Here is a 21,646-nt window from a genome sequence, read left to right as displayed (position 1 = left end):
GGAAATGAGGATACATAGGCTCAGGAGGTCCTATGCCAATAGCCACAGAGTTCCTGCTAAGGTATCATTGCCCTGTTTGTAAGGTCCTTTGAAGACCAATAGCTATTGCTGCATAAGAAACTGAGACTTGGCTTTCAACCAAGCTGACTTGTTCTGAAGACACAATTAACTCTTGTATTTATAAAGTTCATTGCAAAGGAAATGCTCTTTATGTTTTTAAGGCTTTATGTCCACCAGATGAACTGAGTTCCGTGCCCTGTGTCCCCCTCTCCCTGGATGACATGCTACTTTTCCCCTCTCCTCTCTATCCAGTGAAACCAGGCTTTGGATAATGGTCAATATAACAGTGAAAAAATATTAAAATGTGCATATTTAAGTATAAATTTCCATGAATTCAAAGAAAAATTCTGCATTTGAACACTATTCAATATTCAGAAGGGACAAAGAGTTTGCTTATGAATTTTCAATCCCTTTGAAGGGAGGATAGTGTCTGGAAATGACTGAGTTTACCAGCCTGTCATGAAAGGCTTCCTGTTGTATGAAAATGGTGTTAAACTCCTAAGCATATCTTCAGAACAACTGACAGCACATCATGAAAAGAAAGAGCATGCTACAATATTTTTATTGACAGAGTTTCTCAAGCTTTTTTATTTACTTATGAGAATAATTTTACATTTTTCACTTTTTAAGTCATGGGATCTAAGCTACAAATATACAAGTGAATATCATGATATTTTCATAGACAGATACCTTCAACTAGCATTACAGAGTTTTATAAAAACAGAAATCTATATTTGTTTCACCTGATTTTTAAAATTATTTTATTTGTTTTAATTAGTTATAGGTGACAGTAGAATGCATTTATGCACTTTGATGTATCATACATAGATGAGGTATGATTTCTCATTTTTCTGATTGTACATGTTGTAGAATCACATTGGTCATGCAGTCACATATATACATAAAATAATAATGTCTGTTTTGTTCTACTATCCTTCCAATCCCCACATTCCCTCCCCTCCCCTCCCTTCACTCCTCTCTGTCTAATTTTAGGTAACTCGTTCTCTCCTCTCGTATCCCCCTCCTATTGTGAATTAGCATCATCGCATATTAGAGAAAACATTCGGCCTTTGGTTTTTTGGGATTGGCTTATTTTGCTTACCATGATATTCTCCAACTCCATCCATGTACCAGCAAATACCATAGTTTCATTCTTCTTTAAAGCTGAGTAATATTCCATTGAAATATATATATATCACATTTTTTAATCCATTCACTTGTGTTTTTGTTCCAAGTATATTACATCTGAAAGACTCATACACTTGATTTTTCTTGTGCTTTATACTAAAACATGCAAGAGTCAGTCTTAATGATTAATTCTCAGATCTGTCCTTTACTCAGAACCTAAATTATATCCCCTAAATTATATAGAATTTGAAATTCTAATTGGAGTGTCTAATGATCTTCTCATACTCCATAATCCACCAACCTGTTCTGCATTCCCACCAGATATCAGCTTCCGATTTTTGCCAAATGCACTCATTCACCAAAACCTACTGCTTCTGCCCATATTAACCAACATAATTTACCATTTTTATTCTCTATTTTTTTAAAATTATTAGTTATTCATCGCTAAAAAATATAAAACACTTGAGTAATAAAGAATAATTTTATAATGTAAACCCATATTTCTTTTCCGCAACTTAAGAAACAGTACTTTGTCATGGAACTTTAAGGTCCCTTGGATGTCCTTCCAAATCCCACACTCTCTTCTTCCTTTTCAGAGGCAATCCTCTACTGAATGCATTGCTCATCTCTGCTTTCTTTTCTTTCTACATAGTGTTTAAATTTTTGCAATTTCATTTACATAAAAGGGTTCATACTGTTGATGTTTTCCTATGAAATTATTTTTGTTCAGAAATATGTTCCTGCTGTTCATTAATGCATCAGTCATGTTATCTCTGGTTCTAATTCTGTATGTTTATAATTCAGATGTCTATAAGTGTCATTTTATGCATATACACATTAGGAGTGTGTGTGTCAGTTTGGGGGTTTACTAAGTTTTCTAATATGTTACAATGGTCCTCTCTCTCTCTCTCTCTCTCTCTCTCTCTCTCTCTGTGTGTGTGTGTTTGTGTGTGTGTATGTGTATGCTTTATAGTATTTCTTTTCATAAAAAGTTCTCAATTTATTCATCACATCTCTTGGAAATTGATGTTGTATTTTTGTACGTTTTTTTTTTCCCAGTGTACTGTAACAAACACTCTGTCACATATCTTATGGTACATATGTGCAAGACTTTTTGAGGTTAACAAATCTCCTGGATCATACAGTTGAAATTTCTAAGTTTATAAAAGCTGAAAAAATATTTTCCATAATAGTTTCATTAATTTACATTTATACTTGTATTATACACATTTTCCAGTTGTTATAAAACCTCAATGGCACTTGAAATTGGCACTTGAAGTTGTTGCAAATTCAGTAGTTTCAATTATAATTCCTGGTGTTTTAACTTACATTTCCTATTACTAATGAAACTGAGCATTATTTCATGTGTTTCTTTGCCATTGCTTTTCTTCTTCTGCAAGTGCATTTAGTAGATTTTGCTTAATTTTCTCTTTGGTGTTTTGACAAATCCTGTGATATAAATGTGTTCTTTATATATTCAAAAACCAAATCCTTTATCAAGGACATTTTGTCCAATTTGCTGTTCTTTTCACTGTCTTTAAGCAACTTTCGATGAACAGAAATTCTTAATTTCAATACAGTAGAATTTACCTGTTTTATGTGTTAAGGCTAGTGATTTTTATGTCTGGTTTGAGCTCATAAAGTTTTTCTATTTTATTGCCTCCTAAAATTTTTATATTTTTGTCTTTCATATTTATGCATTAGTAATTGATATTTTTTTGTCTAGGGTATGATAGAGGTCCAGTTTTATATTTGCCCTTGTGAGGAAGCAATTGTTATAGCACCATTTATTTAAAAGCCTATATTTTCCTCAAAGATCTTCTAGGCCAGTTCTGTGATAATTCAGATATCCATATATGCCAATAGATGCATATATAGATATGTCATATGGGATTGTGAGTTTGGAAGTCCCTATTCTGTTCAATTGTCCCCTGTTCTCTTGTACTAATACTACAGTCTTGATCATCATAGCTAGAAAAGTAAATCTTGATAAGGCATCTTTACCAACTCTTTTCCTTTTTCTAAATGTATCATAGCTATATTTGGTCTCTGTGGTATCATATAAATTCTAGTATCAACTTTTCAAACTGTGCATACACATAAAAAATATTGTGGGATTTTGTTGAAATGGCATGGAATCCATAAATCAACTTGGGGAAGATTGACATATATGTTTTCCAATTTCTCTGTATTTGTGTAAATTTACTGTAAAATCTTTCAATGTGGTTTTATACTTTTCTTCATTAAGTTCCTTCAATTTTTCTGATAGGTTTACTCTTAGGTACTTTATATTGTGTGTGTGTGTGTGTGTGTGTGTGTGTGTGTGTGAGAGAGAGAGAGAGAGAGAGAGAGAGAGAGAGAGAGAGATTTGCTTTAAACTATGTGTTAAACATATGTATTACTGTATAGGGATATGCATTTGAATTCTGTATAATTGGCTTGGCATCCAATCAACATACTAAACTTTCTAATTAATTATAACAATCTGTGGGCTTGGGGAAGGAGGTTATATTGACCAGAAATTACTGACAGTTTCATATCTTCTTTCCTATATCTAATATTGCATTCCTGACTTAATACACTGATTAGGTTATCAAGAGCAATCTTACATGGAGATAGTTATGGTAGATGCCATTTTAAAGTCCCTGATCTTGAAGAAAATTTGTTCAATGTCTCATTATTGGTTACAACATTTACTGTACATGTTTTGTAGATATCCTTTATTAAATAAGAAATTGTCTTCTCTTTCTCCTGATAAAATCCTTGACAACAACTCCCTCATCTCCACACCATCTCATGTTCCCTCTGACCCAAAAGGGTAGGAAAACTAAAACCCAGGTTCTGGCCTCAACAAATGTCTTTAAGGGCATGCCAGGTTCAGTGTCTAATCCCATTTAATTTTGTTTTTACTCATATGTAGGATATTTTTCAAACTCCTTACTTTTCTTGCTAGCTTCATGTTGTATTTATTTTAAGGGATATGCTTATATTTCATTCATAGTGTTTTCAGTGGTAGATGACTAGGTGTATTTAGTCCACTGCACTAGCAATAGAAGTCTCGCCTTTCTTTTCTTTCCAAATACACTTTCTTTGAAGTGTCTATCCTTTAGATTTTCCTTTTTAATCATCCTTTGGAAATTTTAACTTTATTTCATCTATTTGTTTATTGCATTTCCCAAACCTTCTTCACCCAACATCCCAATTTCTTTAAAATGGGTCTAGATATTTCTTTAGTTCAAGGTTGATCAATTATATATACAACAATATATATATTATATGTAAATGTAATGTGTTTTATTATATATAACACCCATTGTCATGTATTTAGGCATCTTCTATGTATCTCAGGGACTCAATCATATCCTCAGTTAATGAAGGCAAAGGATATGCTCCTTTCTCCCTCTGACCACCCCAGAATTCTGTAGCTTCACATTCAAGTTGCTGAGGATGTTTTGTTGTTCCCTAAGTAAATATGGTCCATATTATAATTACATGCTTCTAGCTTCTTTTTCTATGTAAGTGGAAAAGGCATTGTGGGAAATTTAATAACCCTTTTTATGATTAACGCTTTATTTCATACAAACCTTTATGTACACTGAGACGTTCTTGGAAAAAAGTGAAAATCAGAAGGATATATCATTCTCTCTTGGTGAATGCACTTGTTCACCAAAACCTACTGTTTCTGACGGGATGATTTGCCAACACATAATTTATCATTTTATTCTCATTTTTATTTTTAATTATTAGTTACTGAAAATAAAATGCATGAAATACTGAAATTATAAAAAAAATCATAATGCAAACCCATGTTTCCTTTACCCAACTTGGGAAACAGTACTTCATGATGCAGTTTTACAGTAACCTTGGATGTCCTCCCAGGTCCAACATGCTGATTCCCTCTACCTTGCTCAGCATTTTTTTTCATAATGCTAATCATTTTCTAATATGTTATATATTCTTCCTGTTGTGTTTGTTTCTTACTGTCTACCTACCCCCAATAAAACATAACTTCCACAAGAACAAGAATCTATTTTATCATGACATGTCCCAAACTGTACCTGGCATCAAATAGGCACTCACTAAATACATGTTGAATGAATGAATGGCATACAGCATTTTCATAATCAAATGGAAAAAAAAAACTCCATGATTTTCTTTTCTAAAATCGTTTACTTTTTTAATCAATGCTATTTTATTCTGTTTGCAGATATCAACATGGCAGGGGAACCCAAACCATACAGACCAAAACCCGGAAACAAGAGGCCCCTTTCTGCACTTTACAGGTACCTAAACCATCACTTTTATGTGATATGTAGTGGTAAAAATGTCTTACAACTTTTTAAGACAATATTTCATGTAAGGAATCAACTTTTTTTTGACTCATGTTTTTTACTGGCATAAAGTAGAAGAGAATGTTGTTGAGCATCGCACAGATATATCATGCAACATTTCCAGGAATCTTGAACGACTAACATTCTTATGTCTGCTCATATAACCATCTGCAACCCACTTTTCCAATAACATCTAATAAAAAAGTCTCTGATTCTGCCTGACAGGTATAAAGGTCAATGTTGAATAATTACTACATGCCATGTACTATAGGGGTTTTACATATGTTGTTTAATTTAATTTAATTTTCAAAACAATCTTACAGTATAGATCAAGAACCTTAGATTCAGTTTCTTAATGATTTTTCTCAAGTTTATATCTCTGGTAAGTGATTGTCCTAGTACTCAAACTCAAGCCTTCAGACAACATACTCCAAATTATTTCCATTCAATGGCTCAGCCTCTTTCATTGCACTGTACACGTCCTTGTCATTTCCATTTCTCCAAAATAACAAATAGAATTCTTCTCTTCTTCAGAGAGACATATCCAATTCCTTTAGCCTTTCCTATAGTTACTTAGAACTGAGTCAATTTAACATTGTTCTTGTCCTGTTACATGCCTCAGTTTATCAGTGTCCACACCTATTTTTAGAATTCCAGGTGGGTAGAGTAGACTAGATTTAGCAACTTTGTTGCTCTGTATGTACCTCTACTAAGTTAAATAAAATTCTGTTGATCTGAGCAAGAAAAGAGTGAACTCATATAATTTTCAGCTCTTGAAAAACAGCCACTTTGAAAAATAATCATGTTCTGTTGTCCCACTTCACGTACTTTGCCACTGGTTTTTGTATTGTTAAGTGCTGACTTCGCATCTGTCTCTGCAAAATTCCCTTTTGTTAGATATAGCCAATTGTTCCAGGCTATTGAGATCGCCTATCATCCAATTTATTAGGTCTTCTCCCAGATAGGTATCATCGTTCACATCCACAGCCATAGAACTAACGTAAGTGTTGAGCAAGGCTTCCTATTTTACTGATATCATTTGGATAAAGGAGAATTAAGTTATATGTGTTAGATTACATTCAGATACAGTATAGTATAGGGAGAGTGCAGCTAAGGAGACCTCAAGCTATTTTCTAGTCCTTGTTCTCTGAAAACTAGCATATCTCCTTTTCAGCCCAGCACAGCATCATTTCCTAAACAATAAAATAAGGGTCAGAACTAGATAACTTTCTAAGGTTCTATTCACACCTAACCCCTTCAGGGCTCTCTAGTATGCAACTATCAAAGATTTTTTTAAAGCTGTATTGAAATATATAGCTTCATTTCCCTTGTTATTTTGGCTCTTTTACTTTATTTCATCTTAATAAGATATTTTATATAAAACATAGAAAGCATAGGAAATAACAAACACTGATAATTAGCCTCAGGCTTATATTAACGTTAAAGAGCAGAGATGAACTCATCAACAAGGCAAAAGATACTTTCTGTACCTTGTTTGCAATAAAGGACAATATTGATAAAAAAATAACTGGGCAATGCAGACTAATTTTTGATCATGTTCATTTTTTAACGTATGCATCGAGCCATAGCTAATACAAAACATTTGAAAAGTCACATATTCAAATATTAACAAAACAAGCTGGCCATGTGTAGCTTTTTTGGTTTTTTTTCCCTCTCATCAAAGTTATACCATTGTCTATGCCACGATATTAATTTTCATATTTTCCATGTTCTCGATTGTTTTGATTTCCTTATGAGAATGGAAGCTCATAACAGACAACAAATGTTGTTTTAACTGTTATTTTCTCTATTACTAAGTTATGTTCAATTATAAATTCAAAAGAATTAGAAACAATTTCAATTAAATATGCTGTACTGTAGACAAATCACATTAGTGGGGAAATGCTTATTTATCCTGCTTGCATCTGTTCACAGAAATTTAAAACTGGGGTACAGTGAAATTGAAAAACAGTAACAAAGGGAATAAAAGGGAACAAATGTGCAGTTGAGAAAGCCCTTTTATATACATTTTTTCATGCTTACACAAGTTTAATAATAATAGTACTTCACTTTTATATGGAAAACTATATTTTCCTAGTCATTCTTCATCTGTTCATCATAGAACTCACAAAGCTGGAATTACATGCCTTGCTTTACAAATGAGAAACCTAAGTTACCAAGACAATAAAGGATCTGCTCTAGTAAAATAACAATATTGGTAACTGAACTCTAGTTTTCAGCCTTCAATTAGGGTGATTTTGCCTCTAGACCACAGCTCTTTGCATTCACCACCTCAGCAATTCAGATTATAAAAAACAGAGCTTTTCTAGTCACCAGTAATCAGTCACATTTCTATCTATGAATACTATGCCAGCAGCTGGCAAAGGAAACATTATACACTATATACTTCATAGGAATAAGAAGGTTGAGGCCTACTTATGTAATCATAGACACAGATTTTGAACTTTAGGTTGTTTATCTAACAATATTTGCATAATTATCTTGAAAGTATAAGATTGCATAACAGATGAAGTAAGCTAGCTCAATATAAAGAATATGGCAGCAAATTGGAATGGGGATAGTCTCTGCTTTCCTATTCTTTTATCTTAAATGAAAGAGCTGGAACAGTTCCATTTGTTCTTTCTTTCATTCATGTATTCATTCATATAAAATATATTCAATACATTTATTGTGGTCTGTAAACTGTGGTAGCTACTTTTCTAGCCAACTGGCACAAAATACCAACCTGTAGGGTGAGAAGAGAGCATAATGAAATAAAAGTAAGTTATTTGGTCAGTTTTATTCTGCAGTTCTCCAGGTCCATCAGTTTACCAACAAAAGACATAATTTCATTCTTCTTAATGGCTGAATGCAACTGCCGTGTGTGTGTGTGTGTGTGTGTGTGTGTGTATCACACTTTATATATATCCATTCATCTGTTAACAGACATTTAGGCTGGTTCTGTAACTTTGTTATTGTGTGAATTGTGCTGCTACAAATATTGAAATTCAGATATCACTAGTATGCTGATTCCAGTTCTTTTGGATAAATGCCAAAGAGTGACAAAGCTAGGTCATATGGTGGTTCTATCCATAATCTTATTTTTTTTATTTTTTGTAGTTGTTGATGGACAGAATGCCTTTATTTTAATTGTTTATTTATGTTTTTATGTGGTGCTGAGAATCGAACCCAGTGCTTCACACATTCTAGGCAAGCACTCTATCACTGAGCTATAGCCCCAGCCTAATCTTTAAGAGAGTCTCCATATTGAGTTCCATTGTTGATGTAGTAATTTGCAGCCCCACCAACAATGAAGTGTCTGTTTCTCCGCACAATCTCTCCAGTGGTTATTATTACTTACATTATTGATGATTGCCATTCTAACAGTTATGAGATGAAATCCCAATGTAGTTTTGATTTGCATTTCCTTGGTTGCCCAGAATGTTGAACATTTGTTTTTCATATATTTGTTGACCATTTGATTTCTTCTTTTGAGAAATGTCTGTTTGGCTCATTTGCACACTTATTGGTTCAGTTTGTTGTTGTTTACTTTTGATTCGATTTTTGCTGTGAATATTTTTGGTGTTCTTTTTCAGATTATGGATATTGATCTTTTGTCAAAAGAGTAGCTGGCAGGGATTGTCTCCCATTCTTTAGACCCTTTTTACACATGAAATAAACCAAATTATGCTAAATTTACATGAGACTATATCACAGTGAATCCCATTTTTATGTATAAATACAATGTACCAATTAAAAATAAATAAATAAATGGAAGACTAGTAGAGTGGAAGAACAGGATCAGGGGAACTATGAAGGGAAATAAAAAAATAAAATGAGCAATTTATGTTATGTGCATACATGAATATGTCACAATGATTCCCGGTACTTTGTATAATTATAATGCAGCAATTTAAAAAATGAAAAGCAAGTTATTGGTACAAAAATAATCTGTAATTCACCTTTGTGCCCTAAACTGCTTTGCCTCCATAACTATATTCTGTGGGGGACTATAACTGATCTGCTAAAAGACCTTCTTTATCTGCATCTACTTTATCTCCATCATCAGCCACAAAGCAGTATTCACAAGGGATGTGGAATATCCACTGAAACACAAGAGGGTTGCTTTGTTTCTTCTTTTAATAAGATTTTCACATTAGCCCAACAAAGTTCCATAAGTGGTTACTAGGTGCTTAATTTACATGGTATTCATAGAAGATGCAAAAAAGAAACACAGTGAGGCTTAACAAATCTCAACTGTCTTGTGCATGAGTTAGAAGCATAAACAAATGAGGACAACCCAAGAGAAGTAAACATTAATGAGTTGCTGATTCTGTCTAAAGGGAAGTGAAAAGTCTGGGAAAGCTACAGGACGAAAAGGATACTTGAACAAACAGGCATTGCCTCTGCTGACAAAGGCAAAGGTGGACATGCTGAGCAAAGTGCAGGGGCAGAAGCATAGAAATAAGGAAGAGTACCTCATGGTGGGAGCCAGGGGAGGCTAACTTGGTGGAGAATGTGTAAAGGGAACATTCCAATGGCCCAGGCTGTGAATATCCATATACAGCAGATAAAATAAATTTGACTTTTACTCTGAAGACAAGAAGGAATCATTTAAATATGTTGACTGATTGAAAATGGGCTATGGGGGAGTGTGAGTCACAGATATCCAAGATTTCTAGCTTAGGCAACTAGGGGTATGAGCGTGTGATTCAGATAGAAGAAACAGAAAGATGTGATAAGCAGTGGTGAGCTCAGGTATAAAGTTGAGGGAAGGAAGTAAAAATAAATTATTTCAGTCTTATACGTGAATCCATAAAGACAGACAATTCATTAAAATAGTACTTGCAATAAAAATGTCTCCCATTAGAGCCTATCTGTAAATGAAACATAATTAATCATTTGTGAACATTTCATAAATATTGGACCTAGTCCTAATGGTGAGTGGCTAATCCATTCTCTAGAGAAAATAATGTAACTTTTAATAAATTGCTGCTTCAAATGTGCAATGTACATCCATGGTGCTCTGAAATAATGATTCTCCCCCAGGAAGTAAGTTTTTCAGCATGCCAAGTTCCAATTAATGCTAAATAATTGCTAAAAGAGAAAAATTGTATGATGGTTTTGCTTCTGCCTATAAAATAGACAGACCTTTTCTCTCTGGTTTGAGTGAAACCAACAAAGATACCAAAGAACAACTATTTATGAAAGTTTAACAAATAGAGGTAATTCACCTGCAGGTATACCTCCTGGTTACAGGAAAAAGTTTAGTAAGGTAATACAAAAAGTGTCATCTCTCTGATTTCATTGAGATTATTAGGTACCGTTCCCAAATATGATTTAGTGGCAATCATATACATGCCTTTTGTAGCAACCTTCCAACCCTAGAGAGGTGACCATGGGAATCAAGAATTGGATTTACCATGCAAATAAATCAAGACTCCTTAAGTTTGCCAAAGGATAACCAATAGCTACTGGTGTCTCCATTTTAAGAGCATCATGATTGGTGGTGGTAGCCATGAATCTCACTATGAGAGCTTTCATGATTGAAAAACTGTTTCAGAGTACTGACAAACAAAGGTGATTCTTAAACAAAATATCTCTGGGGATTTATTTTCTATTCAATCTATGTGAGTTCTGATGTCATCTTCATGATGTCTGTGGCTCATATGGGAAGGGGAGCCTGAATTAGGGGACGACCTGAAATATCACCTAGAACCTTGACAATAGAAATGAAAGTCACAGAAGCTAATTTAGCTAATTCTAAGAGTAAAAATCAATATGGAGAAAAAGAATCCTGGACATCTCTACTTCATTGACTTGTGCAGTTTGCTGAGAGATGTTTACCAATTAGGTATTGATCATTTTATTTGTTTTCTGTCTCCTTTTATAATGTCAAGGATAATACACATTCTCTTTCAGAATCTTACTACTTCTGCCCAGGCAAAGGCTTTCTTCCATTTTACTTACCTCGCTTGGTTGGTCCACTCAGAAAGCCATCCAAGAACACGTTCTCTGGCTTAAAAGGGGGAGTGTGAGAAAGAGAGGGAAATGTGTTCTCCAGCACCCCATGCTAACACATCATGTCTATTTGAAATAGACACAAAGCAGGCACTGACAGGCCTACCAGGTTTATTTTGAAAGTTTGTTTTTGCCGAGTCTGGGTAGAAATTACAGGATTATAGCTCCTGTTCCAAATGTTCCTGTGCAACCAAATCACTGACATACAATTGCAGATATACACAAGAGAAAATAGGAAAAAAGTATACTTCTAAAATTCAAAGCTGAATATTCATTCATTTGAATAATTAAGGGTGAATTCTAATTCAGAGTTCCCAAATGAATGTTGACAAGCTTTTATATCAGAAAAGGTCCCAAACATTCACTTTATTAATAGTTTAAATTGTGCATGTTTCCTAGGAGTATGTTCAGTGGAGAGAGTATTAGGCAGGCATGGCTCCTAGCACAATCAGTATTACCAAGAATTTGACCTTGATGGTCAAGTTGAATGATTTCTCATATTCTTTGGTCCCATAAAGAAAGATATAAAAGTTTCCTGAAAGATACTATCTTTTAGGAGCCTAGAACTCAATATTATAGATACTCTACAAATTTTATCTATGCTTATTATGATGATCACTCAAAGAAAAATATGTACAATAAAGTATTTTAGAATGTTATTTTAAGTGACTCTTTAGCAATGATGATATTGCTAAAATTCACACAACTAAATGGGTTAATGTTTCATATAACTTCCTAAAGAGAAAACTTTTTTAAAAAAAGATTACTTTTACTTATAGCATAGTCCCCATAATTTTACACTAAGCAAATGTAACTTATAGACCTTTTCATTTAAACTGTTTAAAGAAATGCTGACACAACACCCATTAAAATAGTTCTGCCTCAGGCAATTCTCTGCTAAGTTAAAGAATGGCCTGTTTGCAATTTTTCTGATATATTTTTAATGCATAAATATCCATGATTATCTTCTTGCATGTAGAAAGAATATGGCAGGGGTACGGGGAGATGGGATAGTGCAATTCTTTAATACAGAGATTCCATCTCTAAGACTTTCATAAGTTATATTGTTAGTCTTCAGGTTGTTAGAAAGACTACATTTCTATTTGTTTGATTTGAGGTAGTTTAGGATAAAACTAAAGGAAACAAAACCATGTGGCCAATCTTAAAAAACAGAAAAACAACAAGAACCAAGAATTGCATGGGAATTGAGAGACGGGTAGACCAAGTAGGATCAGGCAAAAGTTAAATTATACCAAGGAAACTTATACAGTGACAAAGTGATAAATGTGAGCAACTTAGCTATGAGATTTCTAGCAGTCAAGTCTGAAAAGGAAGCATAATAATTTATGTAACTGTGTAGTAAATGAAAATACTTAGTGAAAGAAAGTACTCAAATATATAAGGATTTTTTCTGTCCTCTGACAGAAACTTATTATGTAGACTTTTATATAAAATCATCTAAACAGAATAGCAGGTACTACCCTAAGCAACATTGACACAATACATACACACACCAAAAAAATTATTAAGGCAGATGGTATTTTTCTCATGAAATCTTGCAATAGAAGTTAAGGATGAACTTCCACAAAGCAAGATAAAGCAAGCCACAAAGGATTTCTTTCTACCTCTCACAAGGTAATTTATCATCCTGTGACTTCCTCAACAAATTTGACAACTGGTAAAATTTTAGGAGTTGTGTTCCAGACAGTTTGATCTACAGAATAGGCTTGGGTTCAAGGTGCCCACATAGCTGCACACTGGAAGGAGACACTGGCTGACACTTGGTTGGCTTGTCTACCCAGCCTTAAGGACCAGAAAGGGAAAAAGAAAAAGAAAAAAGGATCATGCTTGAGGATTTGGGGATCTGCTACCTTTTACACAGAGACCCGTTTAACCTAATACTTGATACCTCTCCTTTGGGATAGGAAGAAATGGAAAAGGAATGATAAATCTAGTACAAGATTGAACCATTACAATTTTATTTCATCTTTCTTGTCTTTTGGCAGACACAAAGAAAGACAACTGGATTTCACCCTGCTGTTAATTTTCCTGCACTTTAGAAACTGCAGCTTGTCTTGAGCTAGTTGTTTTCCTTCATACCTGAAAACAGGGTTTTCTTTTGAACAGAAGGTCTCCTCATTAGCAGGACTCATGCTATGGCCTTTTGTGCCAGAGATTCCTTGCATCTTGCTGTTTGTCTTCTACATAGTTTATTGAGGTCACAGCACAGAAAACGACACCGAAGTTCCCACCGAAGCTTAGTAGGAAAGTAGAAATGTAGGCATCTCACTTTCCTCCCTGACTGGAGGAAGATACATTGTGGGTTTTATCTTCCAAAGAGCAGTGCCTTCCCTTGTTTAAGTTGGAATGTTTACATTATCAGTGTAGATTTCTTTCTTTCTTTCTTTCTTTTTAAACTGATGCTTTTCAACAAAAAATAAAGTTACATTAAAAATCACCAGATACAGTGACCTTTTTCTTGTTTTAGGACAGCCCTTGCTATGTGATTTAGGGCCTTGAGCTCCCATCCTAAGATACATTCATAAGTTAGTTGAGTTTTATTTCTGAATATTAACTCAGCCCTCTTTTGCTCACCACAAGCTCATATGAAATCCACCTTCTTAATCTCCCCATTTATTCAAGATCCAGCATATGGTTCCCATTCCACATGACTACATGGAAGGGAGCATGAAAGACTTATATAGACTTATCTTTAAATAAACCAAATTAAAAACTAAAAAAAAATATTTAGTACTAGAGCATTGCCTTCTCTTGGTACTGTTTGGAAAATTAAATCAAAATATTTTTCTATGCATAAATCCTCTACAAAAAAGGTGAGAGAGAAGGAAACCATTTGTTTTACTGAATAGGCATTAAACCAACATGCAATGCATATTTCAGGCTACCCACTAAGGGATTATATAGCCAGATAGATACAAGGTACCACACACAGGTTTTCAACATAAACAATAATTAGTCCCCAAGTAAAAGGACTTTACAACACCATTTTTCACAGATAATTTATTCTAATTTAAGTCACCATTGATGTTAGTTAATTGATATGACCCAAAGGAAAAACAAGCTTCTAATATCCTTAAGAAAGGAGGTAGTTTTGCAATTTGGAACGATGTATCCTCTTAGTCTCTCTCTCTCTCTCTCTCTCTCTCTCTCTCTCACACACACACACACACACACACACACACACACACACACACACACACATACACTGGAGAGAGGCACAATAGGGGTACTACCTCCCTTGATGTTTACATTTCAAAGGGATGGCTTGCAGATCCTGGAGAAAGACATTTCTGAGTCAAAGAGCTGACAAGATGCCATTCTAGTCTTCAAAAGGATCAATATCTACATTTCAAGAAGAGGAGAAAGTACTTAAAATTAACAGGTTTTTTGTTTTTTTCGTTTTTAAAGTAAATATCCAAAGGAAAAGGAAAGGAGAGAAAACTCTTGCCTTGTTTTCAAGAGGAAGACAATTAAGTGTCTTATTTTTAGTTTGAAATTGTCCTTAACTGCATAGGAGAAAATTGAGATTCAGAGAGAAAGACCCACCAGCTGAGACATCTCAGAGCTAGGATAGAGACCCAGCTTCCCCGCTTCTTCTTAAACTAGTCTATATTTTTTCCTCTTATAAGTTTAAGTTTTTAAGTCTTTTGCTTTATTTTTTTAAGGAGGTACAAGTGAGGATACTGTTTGAGGACTGGCTTGTGTAAGACTGATGGAAAAGGTCCTTCTTATAGGCCCTTCCCCAGCAAGTGGAACTCTTTGCCCCTCCTCCCTGATTATTCCTTAAAACATCTGCCAGCAGGGCAGGCTGGGGCCTCTCCTATAACACATTTGTTCTTCTAACACCCAACATACATAATAAGAAAATTGTTGTGATGTAAAGAAAGGTTTAAATCCATACAAAATTAAAAGAAATAAAAAGAAATGAATATTGACAATATAGATAGATGTGGCAGATTCTTGAGAAACCAAACATCCCTTTTCCTCTATCATCTTGTCTCACCCTTACTGTGGATGATTTTTTTAACCAACCCAAATTAATTTTATATAGGTAGTGAATTCTCCTAAAATTGTTACCAAATTGAAGAAGTTGGATTACACCATTTCTTAGTCTCTTCCCACTTCTAATATCCTAGGATTCCATTATTTCGTTCTAATATGGAGACTAAAAGTCAGGTACCTGCCTCATTATTGAGTTTACTCTTTTTTTCTTTAAACTCTGTTCATTGTTTTAAAATATTTCTCTTTTGGCTGAGTAACTCTACCTATTGAAGTATATCTAAGGAGATAATCCTAAATATCTTAAAAATGTAAAAAAAATATGAAATTATTCCCAAGATGGTCTTTGCAGTTTTATTTATAATAGTAAGAAATCTGATTCAACCAAAACATGCAGCAAAAAATGGGTATATGCATCTCTTAGTAATGTTCACCAACTATTCATGACATGGAAAAGGATTTGGCATTTGATTAAAGAAACAAGAAGTACAAATATATAAATATCATGACTAAAACTATTTAACAAATAAAGCATAGGCATAGAAAAAATAAAGCAAAATATTAGTTGTGATTATCTTTCAATTGGTGGCATATGGATGCTGTTCCTCTTATAATGTTAATGTCTAATGCAAATTTTTCCTTAAGGAGAATTTTATAACACAAAAAGAGAAATTTAAAAACAAGATTTTTTTCCATGGTAAATGATACAAGTCATACAAAAATAGTCATACAGACAACCATGAGGAATATTATGTGCTGGATTTTGGGAAAAGCCAGTTAAAACAGAATCATCCCTTCATCTTAAGAACTGGACTCCTCTAGTCACCATGGTTATTAGAAAAGTTAATTTTCTAAAAGGGCGACTTCATTAACATTAGTCTCACAGTTCAGTGCAGTCCAGCAGCCCCTTATTGGAGACAGTTACTGCCAGATCTAATGGCCGGAAGTGGCCTGTCAGTCAGTTAATGCCAGGAGAGAATGAGGAGCTCTGTCTGCAGATGGAAATACAAGGAGCAGGGTGCAGGAGGGTGGAGGAGCAGATGAAGTCATCTCATCTTCAAAAGCTGAAAAGTCAAAATTGATGAGCCCTTAAGTGGTGCAATAAAGTAAGAAATCAGAAATGCCTGGTAATGGCAGCTCTTCCAACTACAGATTAGTGAGCTAGTAATAAGACAGTAGCTCCTACCTGACAATAACTGTCCCTTATTGTACTTAAAGCCGTAACTTAGCTGCCTTGCTGCTGCTTTGAAAGGGCATAGTGTACGTGAGCTACAGATAGTAACAGAATAATGCCCAAGGTGCAGCCTTAGGATGCAGAGAGTGGGATGTGGCAGAAAAAGGAGACAGGTGATGTGCTCCTCTTAACAGAGAAGACCTCTCTGTACAGGACGGCATGGTAATGAGCCTGAGTGCAGTAAATGTATCTGGAAAATGCTTTTTAAGAATTATACATCAATAATACCTGAATTTAAAAAGAAAATCGAGAAAGACCCACGAAATACAGATATACATGTGAGACAGTATTTTGAATTAGATTATTTAGCAACTGTTAAAAGTACTGTCTTATTCTTCCTGAAACCATCTACAAAGGCACTATAATGATAATGCGTTGATTCTTGAAGAATTAAATAAAATAGTAACTTCAAATATTTGATTTGCTCAAGATTGTCTTATTCTTTTTTATTCTTTATTAGCCCAATTCAGTATAGCAAGTCTCATATATGTCTAGTAGTTTAAAATATGAGCTAAACTGAGTACAAAAGAAGTTGAAATACTTAACATTAAAAATAAAGGTACTATGAAAGAAATCAATAATATCAGGTATCCATTTTCATTGAGAAAGCAAATATATTTCTTTTTAAATATAATGCTAAAGACAGGTAAATGAGAAAGACCAGGCTTGGGAGTGGGTGAGGCACAAAGTGGGTAGCAGCTATTGTATTCAGACTAGCTGGTAAGAGTTTCCAGCAAGGGATCAGTGAATGGTCCCTTTGACAGAGCAAAGCCTCAGTTGCCTGAAAAAAAGAGGGTATGGCAGCTAAGGCAATCCAATTAGAAATCTTCAAGTCCCCCATGAGGGATTTTGGCATAGCAGCCATTCTAACTTAGGAGTCAAAATACAGACACATTTTAGTGACAGACCAAAATGGTGAAGAGAAAGATAACAGAACAATATAAGTTCTTCACACAGAGAAACCCTGGGGGTCTATTTAGGATCACTGGAGACTTGCAGAAGAATTTCTGATCCATCAATTTTGAGAGGATTATACAACCACGGGCCTGGAAGGATGACTCATCTCTTAGCTTCTACTAACATGCTCACTCAGGGGATGATTAAATTCAGTGCATACTAGAGCCTCTCAGTGAATCTGATAGAGGAGAAGAAAACACAATTTTGCTAATATACTCTTTTTTCATTAATTAGTTATTAAGCACCACTTAACAAAATGGGCAAAAATCCATGACCTCACCTTCCAAGTGTGAGGTAACTGAAAATAAAAAAAAATTAATTATAGGTTAGGAGGTAGTAGATGTTATAGAGGGAAAAAATCTCAGAAAGAAGGATTGGGAGTGGGGCAGATAAGTATTATGATTCTGAATAGGGCAGTCTGTGGAGATGGCTGAGAAGGTAACAGTTAAGCAGGCTTGAAGGAAGTGAGAAACAGGGAAGTTGGTCCTGGGGAAAAGCGTTCCAGGTAGAAGAGTTCCTAGCTAGCAAAGGGTGCTAAAGCAGAAACATATCCATGAGTTTTCAAAAGCAAGAAGGCCGATGTTTCTGGAGCAGACACAGCAAAGGTGAGGGGATATTGGTGGAGATAAAACAGGATCATGCAAGGATGTGAAGTTGCATAGGCTCTTACAGCAGTGTGGCTTTTCCTCTGAGTGAAATAGAGAGCCTTTGTAATGTTTTAAGCAGAAGAGTACTGTGACAGAACTTAAATTGTGAAAGGTTATGTTAGCTTTATGTTGAGAAGCACTTGTGGAGGAGAAGCAAATGTGGAACATGGGAAAACAGACAGGAGGGGATGGTCATAAAAGTTGTAGCAGCTGAGATTTAAAAAAAAATTGTTTATGTTACTGGCATATTTTGAAGGTAGAGCCAACCAAAAAAATTGACCTATTGGATGTGGTCTGTCAGAAAAAGAATGGAGTCTAGTTGTCTTCATTATCTACTAGTGTGTAGCAAAATTTACTGTTATATTCAGCAGCCAGAAGTGAGTTCAGATGAATAGTCTGCTCTAGTGACTTCCAATTTGGTATCTGCATTTTTTACTCCAAAGCTCAGCTCCACCAGGACTGGCTAGAGCAGCTGTGGTAGTTGAGGGTCTTCTTCTATATGGTCATTTCCTGTGGCTAGCTAAGGGTTTGTCACATCACGATGATCTCAAAGTTGTCAGAGTTTTTACACAGTGACTAACTTCAAGAAGGAAAGAGAAGCTGCCTGTTCTCTTAAAATCTTAAAGGGAAGCTCCAGATATTACTTCTGCCACATCTTTTTTTAAGGAGGGAAGTAACAAGGACAAAGATTCCATCCATCTTTTGATGGGCGGAGCCAAGGAACTGATGATGGCCAGATTATTTACCAGAGATGTCTCCCAGGTTTTTGGACTGAGAAACCAGATATATGCAGTTGCAAGTAAATGAGATGAGGAGGAATCTCAGAAGAAATTGGAGTAGGCTGTGGAGGGTGACAGACACATGTATAGTTTTGAGTCATGCTAAAGTTAAGGCACCTATTAGGCATCTTATTGAAAACAGCAAGTTTGCAGTTGAATCTCCAATCTGGAGTTCAAAGGAGAGGTCTAGATTGGATATGCGTATTAATAAACCCTTGGTATACAGATGGTGGTCAAAGCCATACGAATGGGTGAGACTAGCAAGGGAGTAAGTAGAGATAGAAAAGAGAATTCTAAAAATTGAACTTTGAAACACTCTAATATTTGAAGTCAGGTCCCAGAAAATGTGACTGGGAAGAAGCAACTAGTCAGGTAGTTTGACAAATCCAGTGAGGAAAATACGTTCAATGAGAATCAAGTGAATAAGTGAATTAAATCCTCCTTAAAGTTTATTTTAGCTTATCATTCTCCTTTGGACTCAGCAATATGGAGACTATTAGAGCTAAAGAGAACAACAAGACCTTGTATCTATCATGGCTCCATTCTTTATGATTAACTTAGGGAGCAGCCCAAAAGAGGATGGGATTTAGACCCCAGTGCCTACAAGATAGCTACGGCTTCAGGGGAGAAGGACTCTAATGTGAAGCCAAACTGCACCTTTACCAATTACAAGGAGTTTCCAGCATAATCCAAGGGTAGGTGATATTAAGTAATGCTGGTAAATGACTGGTATCACATAATTTTATCAGCATGTGCTAGTTAAGATCATTAAATTCTTAAATTATCAGGATTTAATGTCTGGAGAACTGGAAATGGAAGGGTGGATCAGTGCAGGATTTAGGTTACCCAGACAGATCAACCCATCAGACAAGTATGTCAATGGGAAGAGGGCAGAAACACAGTTTAGCAAAATACATGCAAAAATGAGTTACTGTTTCCCCAATCCTGTATCAGACATTCGCCACAACCTGGTCTGAATGAGTTTCAAATGCTTTACTGAGAGACGGAATGGGAGAGAGTGAGTTTGAACCTGGGACCTGCAGGGGTGTGAGTGTGAGGTTCAGGTGAATAAAGTAAATGAAATTGGAGGAGGAAGAGGCGAAAGGAGGACAAAAGTCAGCTGCTCTCCCAAACTCCTGCAGTCTGGGAATACATATATTATGTCATTTAGCACCATTCACACTCTGCACAACTTATTATGACTGGTAATCAGATGACTGCACAAGATCATATTGACTCTGATATCTTCATTTTAAAGTAGAGGGGGAAAAAAAAGATAAATGGCATCAGAATTCTGCAAAGAGCAGGGCTGAGGATTGAGATCTGCAACCGGATAACTCTGTGACTGATTACCTGCTTCCTCAGACTGCACTCTTGACAGATGCACAGTTTCTCCATGGGATTTAACAGCCATTAGCAAGCAACTTAAAAAGACAGTGGAAAGAGACAGCCAAGCAGCCACTTGCTAGTTTTTCTTAAATTTACTTCCTTTCACACCATAAGTTTGAAACTGAGATGAGCAAATCTTCCTGCATGAAAATAATTGAGTTTGGAAGTATTTCTTTGCAGAAAGTCATTTTTCTGAATATAATAAGAAATATCTGAAGAGTTGTGTGTATTCCCTTCCAATGTGGGAGACAGTGAAGTTAATTCTAGAATCACACAGGAGAAGGACTGAGACCCCATATTCTGCCGTGATCAAATATCTACTGCCATTGCCTCATTGAGGCCCCCAGAGCTTCAGAGAAAAGAATTTCAGGTCTCCCAGGAGAATCTGCCATTGGCTAATGATCTTTCTTGCCAGAAGGTTCTTCTTTATCCTCCGCCTCCATTCTTCTTGCTGCTGTCCCATCCCTCCCCAGTAGAAATGAAATGAAAGAACATTACAGCCTGTCCAAGGGAGATGAGCCCTGCAGCCCCAATTTCCACTGAGGCAAAAGTCATGACTGTGAGTGTCAAAGCTGCACTGAGATTCTTGGTTGATACCATAGCCATCCATTAATCTGTCCCTGGAGTTAGTGGTGCAGATGGTGGTGACTGCAAATGAAACTTACCAAGGGGCCTGATTATAGCCCTAAGCAGAGATTTCAATTGGGCATGAAAGCCCTTGAAAATAGTATCACAGGAAATAGAGGATAAAGCTGCTTTTTATTCCAAAGAAATTGAATCCATTCTAAGAAAATCCCACCACAGAAGTGAAGGACCTTGGTTTTCCTCAGCAATGTAGGAGCACTTGGTGCTCTTCTAATGGCCAACAAATAAATACAGGAGATAGTAAAATGAAGAACGAAATTAAAACTCAAGGTCTTACTTGGACTGCTTGAGCAACTCTATTCAATGCCGTTCTAGCTTTCAGATCATAGGAAATTGAATTAATCCTTTCTGCCTTCATTGTTTTATTCCTAAAGTGGAATTGATGATGATACCAACTTCACAGGAAGATCCTAAGGACTAAAATTATTAAAGTAA

General features: G+C 35.4%; 1 protein-coding gene across 1 annotated transcript in view; it reads left to right on the top strand.

The window, feature by feature from the left end:
• Ralyl (RALY RNA binding protein like) overlaps nt 1–21,646 on the top strand; it is a 330,570-nt gene that overhangs the window by 207,984 nt on the left and 100,940 nt on the right. The window contains exon 2 of the mRNA XM_077801181.1: nt 5,396–5,471. Coding sequence (XP_077657307.1) covers nt 5,396–5,471 — 76 coding nt within the window. The remainder of the gene's footprint in view (nt 1–5,395; nt 5,472–21,646) is intronic.

This window comes from Urocitellus parryii, chromosome 7 (assembly GCF_045843805.1).
Source record: "Urocitellus parryii isolate mUroPar1 chromosome 7, mUroPar1.hap1, whole genome shotgun sequence".
Lineage (NCBI taxonomy): Eukaryota > Metazoa > Chordata > Mammalia > Rodentia > Sciuridae > Urocitellus > Urocitellus parryii.
This window is presented reverse-complemented; position numbering and strand designations above follow the sequence as displayed.